This window comes from Gambusia affinis, linkage group LG13, assembly GCF_019740435.1.
Source record: "Gambusia affinis linkage group LG13, SWU_Gaff_1.0, whole genome shotgun sequence".
Classification (NCBI taxonomy): domain Eukaryota; kingdom Metazoa; phylum Chordata; class Actinopteri; order Cyprinodontiformes; family Poeciliidae; genus Gambusia; species Gambusia affinis.
The window spans coordinates 16,001,398-16,010,612 of NC_057880.1; the positions used below are offsets into that span (position 1 = coordinate 16,001,398).

The following is a 9,215-nucleotide window of genomic DNA, read 5'->3' on the forward strand; positions in this document are numbered from 1 at the left end:
ATAAACAAATTGGAAAAATGTACTCATCCAGGAAATGTTTGCAACAGAGATAAAAAGGTGATAAAATTGATAAAATTAACTAAATTCTACCTTAACTAGTTATTATTCAGTCATGGATGATGGGATTTAATCTCCAGGAGTCCCAGAACAGTGCAAGCAGCTGACAAGAACTAATGCTGAAACATTCACTAAAGCCTCATGTCGTCACTATCTTGATTATCCGTAGTGTGAACTTTGTTCTTGTAGACAAAATGGGGAGTGGCTTAATGTCTCAAACAGGTTTATGTCTCCCTCCAAGCCAGTTTCAAACCGGACTATTTGCATGTTGAAACAGGAATCCATGCCCTCCCACTTCAGACTGCTGATCGAGTTCAGATGCCTCCTGTCTTTGTCTCTCCCAGCCGGGTCTCAGAAGCCGCCCCAACATTGAACACAAGCTAAATGGAAGTGGGACATTTTACAAGCAGTCTTGGGGATTTCCACAAAGGTCGCTATCAAAATGTAAGTTATTGTTGAACATAGCATTCCTATGACTACTTTTTTGTGCTTTGCGACTCTTTAACAACAAAAAGTTGTTGTTGTTTTTTTTAAGTATAGCAACTTATTTCACTGGAATCTGAGAGTTTGGAATAAAATGTGTGACTAAAAAGTCTTTCTCTAGGTTGTGTTTTAATTTGTGGATAAAATTCTTTAATGCTTCTACAACAGTTTTTCTGACATTTTAAGATATTTGCTTACATGCTCCTTTCACAGCTACATTTTTATTTTTCAAAGTACAAATTTTATTAGTCGAACAACAATCTTCCTTAAGAAAAGTTCAAAATGTTCTTCTAAATAGTCAAAAAATGTAAATGCCTTCTAATTTGTCTGGCCATTACTTGTCAGACTCTGAATGAATGTTGAATCTGCTGATCTGGTTTTTCTATTTTGGGAACTAATTCAGCCTAACATGAACATGTTCAAAAAATATATTCATGTATAGAGAGAAAAGGCTCAACATAAAAACTCATCATTACGTTTGTGGGAATGAAAAACAGACTATTTAAGAATTTGATAGAAAATGATTTGTATTTATTTTTCTGTTTATTTTATATACTTTTTCACTATTGCAGAAAACATGAGTTCTGTATAATAATAATAATAATAATAATAATAATAATAATAATAATAATAATAATAATAATAATAATAATAATAATAATAATAATAATAATAATAAATTCCCGGAGGTGTGAATTTCAAGTGGGAAAGTTAGGGAGCTTAAATTTTTCAAATCCAAGATGGTTGCGATATGTCCCAAACAAAGTGTTTGATGTAATAATAATATGCTTGGTTGTACTTTTCATTGTTTGTATCTCAGTAGTTCTTTCATACACAGACAACTGTGTATGAAACATTTGCAAGAAGACACATTCCTTTAGAGTAAACATAGATAAAATACACAAATACATAATTAACAACGTGCATATCTAATGGAAATTAGCTTGTAATTGAGCATAGCACTTATTTTCCACTGATTCTTCCTCTTGCCATGAAAACATGGTTAAGTTGGGGTCAAAGTTTTTCCTTGATTGATGGTTGCACTTCAGCCATAAGTATCCCACTTCCTTGTAAAATTGGAGTATTTCAAATATTCCTCACCACACTTTGCTTTTCTAGTTGAAGCCAAGAATATTTATGTGTTGTCAGGTGCAACCGTAGTTGACATACCACAAAAGTACCATGTAATTTTGCTGTATTTATGAATGACAGACTATTTTTTTAAATCATTTGCTCAGAGATCTATTGATTTTCTTTCTATTTTTAAAAGACAAGTGTGTTCCATTGTTATAGTACTTTAAGATTTTAAATGTTTGTTTACATTTGGATAGGGCCGTCACCATTTTAATTTATCTGTATTTAAAACTGTTATTTTTCTTGCCAAATCAAATAAGCAACTTGAATAGACTGCAATTAAAACACTGATACAACAAAGGACATTTAAGAAATTGACACCAACACCCCTTTTTCCATAAATGCACCAGAATGTTTTATTTTGTTTTGACGTTTGCTCACTGACAGGACCTTGTGTCTCTATTACCTTCAACAGGTAGTAAACAAACAGTCCGGGGAGATGGACTCTTCAGAGTTTTCCCTGCTGTCATCACTGAAAGACGAGGTTAAACATGAGGATTTTGTCCGGCCTCATTATAAAGAGTCATATCGCCTGGCGATCGATCGTCTTATTAAGGACGGCAGAGACAGTTATTTTGAGTTCCTAAAAGAAGAACGTATTGTGAGCTTCCTCTCAGAAGATGAGATTGTCTTCCTCACCTCTTATGTGGAACAGCTGCCATCCCAAAACCAGACAGAAGAAATCATTGACCCAACAGACAGCCACTCGTCATCTGGGACGTACTGGCCCACTCACTCAGATGTGGAAACGCCAAATTTGGATTTGGGTTGGCCACATGTCCAGCATGAAAAACATCCAACTAATATCAATCTGCTCTACCATCCACCTAGACTCAATAACCCGACCATAAAGGAGGTGATCCGGAAGCATATTCAGGATGCAAGAACGGTAATTAAAACAGCCTGCAACTGTACACTCACAGAGGCAGCAGAACTAAAAAAAATATTCAGGCCCCTTCCACTCTAGAGCAGTTATTTTACAATATGGACTTTCTACGGTTTGTGTCCACCATCCACATTAAACATAGTTATTTGTAAGAGAAAATGCTTTTCAATTGAAAATCACCTATTCAGGATTTTGCATGCGATTCTCCATTTAAGCCCTGAAGTAGTTGTATCAGGATAAAGCAACTGAGTAGTTGGACATATTGTCCACTGACTTAATGGTAGCACAAAACTATAAACAATATCGATCAACATAAATCTTGAACTCCATTTAAACCCTAATATTTCTGTTACTGTGATTGTCCAAAGTATGTTGCAAGCTCTCCCTCCCTCTATTCAGCCAGATTGCTGCTAACTACTGCTGCGCTTCATTTCAGAGGAAAGGAGTGTCTTCTGGGCAGGATTGGGAAATATCTGGTTCTACAGCTTTGTTTCTTAAGGAAACACAAAGAACCATTTTCCAGAAATGCCACAAAGTTGTAAGGCCAAATCTTTCCCAAATTCTCAGTAACCGACATAAGACTTAGTCAGAGGACATAAGAAACAAATTCTGTTTCATAAAACTGTGTAAGATTTGGATATTCTGGAGGTTACTTGTAACACCTCTGACTGCTGAAATACAAAGTTCCTAAAGCAAAAAATGGCTTGTTCTAAATGGGTCAAAGAGCTTTCAAAACTCAACTTTCTATGACTATTTCTCATGCAGTTTAAATCAAGTGTTTGACAGACATATCAAAATATTTAAATATACTTAGTTTTTTTTAAATTAATACTTAGTATGTATTAGGGGTTTTTGTTAAAATGACAATTGCTTTAAGGTTTTTAAATTGAACAAATCAAATTGTATGTGTTCTATTGTCAAATTGTGTCTACTGAATGCACAGAAAAATAAAATACTTTAGTTTAATCAATAATTTCACCATGATCACATGAATACATTTTTACCACTATTATCAGTGATAAAATAGAATTTTTACACGTTTTATAATAAGAACTTGTAAAAATAATTTTTTGAACTCTCTCCTGAAATAGTATTTTTTTTATTGATAAATATTCTGTGGTATGCTTCTTTCACTTTTTTTTACTATTAAACTTTGTTTGCAATGCACATTGCACGTCCTCATTTGATCTTTGATGTTAGAACATGTGTACATTTGTTAGTGCTAGGTCCTGTTTTAATTACTTTTCAGATGCATAGATGTAATTGCAATTGAATGACAAAATGCTCTATATTCATTCTGAATTCATTCTGCTTTCTCTCTGAAGGTCATTGCTATTGTGATGGACAAGTTCACAGATGTTGATATTTTCAAAGAAACTGTGGATGCTTCTATGCGAGGAGTGCCAGTCTACGTGTTGTTAGATGATGACAATTTTAAAAGCTTCCTCAAGATGGCAGATGATCACAATATCAAACTACAGCAGCTAAGAGTGAGTCCATAAAATATGTAAAATGTAAAAAAATGGCCAGTAAGCAGAACATATTTATTGCTATGTTCTGTATAACATATCTATAATTACATCTGTTCAAATTAAAGGTAATTTGAACAGTGTCGGTGTTCACAAATTACATCTAAGTTGTCACGTTACTTAGTGAAACTGAACTGAAAGAGAGAGATGCCTGTGCCTGATAGTTGACTTTATACATTGTACAGAACCTCACCACAAATGCTGGAAAACTGTTGCGTGAAACAGGTCTGGGTCTTTTGTGACCCAAGAGGAATAATTATTTGATGATACATGTTTATTTTTTTTAGGGGGTGGAGTCATAATTATTAGCAAGGTATTCAAAACTGTCAAACACACCCTTAAAATTTCCCTTTGAGAGCACATTACATGCCAATAAAAAAGAAACTCAGTGACTCATCAAACTGAAGACAACATATTGTGCAGAATGCCTTGCATGAACTTTTGTTTGTTGTTAGCTGTTGTGATTTTAAAGCTGACATGATCCTTTCACTTCTCTGGCAACAGAACATGAGGGTGCGCACAGTGAAAGGTCCTGACTACCTCTGTCAGTCAGGAGCCAAATTTCATGGAGCAATGGAGCAGAGGTTTCTTTTAATCGATTGCCACACAGCAATTTATGGCTCGTACAGGTAAATAATGTACCATTATAACTAGAAAACTCTCTGTATGTGCTGCAGTGTGCACAAGACATATCGCATTCAATGTCAGAGTTCAAACATTATAGAAATAATTTTTCACTGACATTTTTGGAAAAAAGTTTAAATCTTGTACTTCTGAGAATAATAAACATTTCTCAGGGTTTAGAAATTGTTTATTTGATTCAAAGCTTTTAAAAAGCTGTAAAAACCACGGCAGCACCAAAAGCCAGCGATTAATTGCATTTAATAAATATTTGTTTGGTCTTGTTTTTACAGCTACTCTTGGTCTTTTGAGAAGATCCATCTGAGCATGGTTCAAGTCATCACAGGCTGGCTTGTCAAGTCCTACGATGAGGAGTTTCGAACACTTTACGCCCGGTCGATTGAACGAGCTGAGCTCGGTACCCCACTGGAAGGAACAAACAACAGCAGCTTTCTTGAGCAGCATATGTTGTCAAGACATCATTCTGCCCCAAAGATTGGACGAAATGACCAGATGAGGCATTCCTTGGATGTAGTAAATTGGAAAAGCTGTGAAATGAAATCTGGGATAAGAGACAAGCTCTTTAAAGAGGATGGTAAATTTCTTCGTCCCATAATGAAGACATCACAATTGGAACGTGAAACCCTTGATGAGATGAATTTGTCTAAAAGGCACAGTTATGCCTGGGAAACACAGGATGGATGCATCCCACAGAACATGAGGCCTAGAGGGAGCAACTGGAATATCCATAGAGACTCTAGCATTCTACCACACAATTACGCAATGGATAATTATTTGCAAGCACAACAAATACGCAGAGGTCAACACATGCGTCAGTCTTATAACGGCCTTGATAAACAGGTCCTTTCCATGCAACAAAACTTGCCAACATTGGAGAAAACTTCAAAGTCGTTCATGCGCACATGGAGGATTGAATCTTATCTTAAAAGTCCTGACGCTCCATCTTCAGACACATTTCACTATCCAGAACAGTTTGAAACCGTGGATAAAGCTAACTCCTTCATGCAGGGGCAGATGCGTAACTCGATTGCTCTCAGGTGCCCCATACCAGAACACCTAGAGCCAAGCAGACTAATAACCCCCCCTTCATGCCTTCCTGGTTACTTAGCAGCACCCAGTGCTCCTCTGCAGTACAATTCAATGCAGTGGGATGCTGCAGCAGCTGAGAACAGAATGAACGCCAATGAAATCATGTTAAAGCGAAAGAGCTTGCAAATTTTAGACAACTTGGACAGCTACAGCTCAGGTAAAAACTCTCACCACTCTACATATTCCAGTTTAAGCAGAAGTAAACATGGGCAGATAATTACAAATCCAGACATGTTGACAGACAGTTGGCAGAAGAGGCACAGTGTGGCTGATCCGAGGTCAAGCATGGAGCACCCATATGAAACCTCGGGTCACATGTATGGACATTTTGTCAGGACAGAAGTAAACAGGAGCACTGTGGAGATCCCTGTTCAGAATGGTGGTTATAAAAGAAGCATGAATGAAGATCAGCGATCTCTGTCCCACTATGATGTTAAGAATATTGCAGACAAAAAGGGCCCAAATATTCGTATTTGGCACAAACCCCCAACCAGGACTGTCTCTGCAGCAGCCCTTCATCTCAATAACAAAGAATTGGCAAACAAATCCAACAGTATGAATTCGCAGCCCATGCCAAAGAATAGCTCCAAGAAAATTCAATCTTTGTTGAACATACCAGAGAGGAAAGAGGATTTCAGAACCATGGAGACAGCAAGTCTCAATTCTTGTGAAAGCAGTGACACCTTAACAGCTGATGATGACACAAGATCAATTCAAAGTGGAGGAAAACATCAGCAAAGTTCAACAAGTTCTGTCAAGTCATCACCAGAAAGCCACTTAAAGTCTGAAAAGCCACAAGTCAAAACAGAACAACAACAAGATCACCAAGTAAACCCTCCCTCTAAGACTAGCATACATAAGAAACCCTCATTATTTGGTAGAAACACTAAGCCGGCAGCTGAGAGTCGTGTGTACAGCAGGTTTGAACCTTTCTGCTCACTTGAAAGGAAAAGCTCTCTGTTGTCTGGTTCCAAACGTACACAGTCCAAAAGCCTTCCGAGAGGTGAAGCAGCTGTCGAAGCCAGCCACAATCAGGCAACACGAGGACACCAGGAGAACAAGCTGGAGAAATTTTTCCACAGAGTGGGAAGTTTGTTAAATAAGAACAAGTAGTGAGGGCTGCTTTCTTGGCACACTCAACTACATAGGTTGCCTATTGTTGATGCCCATTAGATTGGCAAAGTTTCCCCATGTAGCTCAAGTTTTTCATTTTATGTTTTACCTTTTGTATTGAAAAATGATAATAAAACAGGGTACACTGGTGTACATTACAGATTTCAGGGATTTAGAAATACCACCTCCGTCTTTGTTCTGCTATGAATTAAAATGCTGTCAAAAATATTTGCATTAGCAGATGGTCGTTTTGTCAGGTCACATATATGTCCTTTCTTTTACTGGAAATGCAGGTGTGAAGGGTGAACATACCTCACTGATTTCTGTATAGACTTTGTGTTCTTGAGGGTTGACAGCTGCTCCAGGTACAGACATAAAAAATATAATAGGCATGCAAACTCATCAGACATCCACAGAAGCATTTCTGACTAATTTATGTTTTAAAAAGGCTCACAATACGGTGAAGTAGGGCACAATACTGTGAGAAAGAATGCACATTGTGTATTTTTCTTAAATAATTCTTAATCTTCCATTAATTTCATGAAAAATCAACAGGGACTTCAGTAATGGGATTACTTTGTTTACAGAATGGTGCACCTTATTGAGTAAACTCTTTATATATACGGACATGAGAAGCAAAGAAAGAGTTACTCTTAGCTTCACTTGTGAGGTGTTGATGACTTGGTGGACAGTTTTTATTTCTTAGGGAATGAAATGAATGTGCTCAGAGATAATGCACTTTTAAATGAATGTCTTGTTGAGGGGTGGATGAGGGTTTGTGTGTCAATGTAACTGTAGAGTAAACGCACTGCAGCCTGGAAAAGTTTTCTTTTATTTTCTATTGTGTTTATTTATTATCTCAGTAAACATATTTCTAATTAATTTTGAATGTTAGTTTAAATGTTTTTCTTTTGGTGGCTAGTGATTTATAATTTGTGGCCTCATTAAAAAAAATCAATAGACAAGCATTTTCATTGTAGTTCACCAGTATTTTGTTAATTTTCTTACACGCTCCTACATTATTTGCTGTGAAACATTTTATATTGGTGAAATGGCTTTTTGCCCAGGGTAGCATTTGCCTTTAGATAACATTTTCTCTTGTAATGCCATGTCATTTGCACATGGAATGCGCTTTCTATTCCCTATTTGCCTGCTGAGTCAATGAACAGTAGAATAGGCTTAACTTGGAGCTTTTAATTGTACACCAATGGAAAATATTATCACGCCTTGATCCAACTTTAAGACAAACCTCTAGATAAACCAAATAACCACTGTGTTAGGCAGTGATTTTCTTTTAATAGAAAGTGATACCTAGATATATTATTATTATTATTATTATTATTATTATTATTATTATTATTATTATTATTATTATTATTATTATTATTATTATTAATGTTTTAAAGTCCCTGTAGAACATTCTTGAATTGCATCAACAATTTACTTAATATTAAACCCAAAATCATTGATATGGCTTTTTGGTTTTGAAACTACTTTCTTTCTACTAAGAAATATTTTTTGTAAGACACAAGACACAGCAAATATGTCTCTAAAATTAAACCATGTCCTACATAAAAAGTACTTTACGTGAGAATATGCAATCTTTGAGAAAACATGTTTTGACCATGCAGATGATTTGATGAGGCATCAAAGATTACTTTAAGAAACTAATTCTAAACATGTGGCCAGAATCACATTAAAGTGGTTTACATCAATGTATATTCAGATTTCAGAATAGCTCAATAACATTCAACACCTGAACCTATTTTTGACAAAACTCAAAAATTGAACTTTCATCATGATTGCTAGTAATTTACTTGCATTTAGCACAACAGAGGCAATTACTTCATCTGCAGTCTTCCTGGGAATACTCTATGCAGAAGCATATCAATATATTTCCCCACATTTCTATTTTGTCTAGCTCTGTTTCCTTAAAGCTATTCTTATGGTGTGTGCAAATGAGATTAAAAGAACCAAGATCCCCAAAAATGCTACTTGTTTTTGTTTTGCTTTGCTCACACTGAGTGAAAATTTACAATACTGAAGATTTATTCCATTATTAAGCTTGTGCAGGGACTCTCTCTCAGTGTGACATGAGCACAACCTATCAAGCAACATTCTAAAAGAATTTCAGAATGTTGGGTAAACAAAGTAAAATTTTTAACCTACTTTTTCTGTCTTTAACAGGAAGAAAGACTGACTTTTTTAAAACTACTAAAAGATGTCAATAGTCATCTAGTGTTTGCAGCAAAGGTACTGGTTGATTACACATTATTATTATT

The 9,215-nt window shown here is 35.9% G+C and overlaps 1 protein-coding gene across 1 annotated transcript; it reads left to right on the forward strand.

The window, feature by feature from the left end:
- The first annotated feature begins 310 nt into the window (after positions 1-310).
- fam83b (family with sequence similarity 83 member B) lies at positions 311-8,918 on the forward strand. Its single transcript, XM_044136121.1, has 5 exons — positions 311-501; positions 2,090-2,563; positions 3,886-4,050; positions 4,594-4,718; positions 5,004-8,918. The coding sequence occupies exons 1-5, from the start codon at positions 442-444 to the stop codon at positions 6,931-6,933; spliced, it is 2,754 nt and encodes a 917-aa protein (XP_043992056.1). The 5' UTR covers positions 311-441; the 3' UTR covers positions 6,934-8,918.
- The last annotated feature ends 297 nt before the right edge of the window (positions 8,919-9,215 follow it).

Coding starts and splice junctions, on each gene's coding strand:
- fam83b (XM_044136121.1), top strand. CDS start 442: ATGGAAGTGGGACATTTTACAAGCAGTCTTGGGGATTTCCACAAAGGT. Junction 502..2,089: donor ACAAAGGTCGCTATCAAAAT/GTAAGTTATTGT, acceptor TACCTTCAACAG/GTAGTAAACAAACAGTCCGG. Junction 2,564..3,885: donor ATATTCAGGATGCAAGAACG/GTAATTAAAACA, acceptor TTCTCTCTGAAG/GTCATTGCTATTGTGATGGA.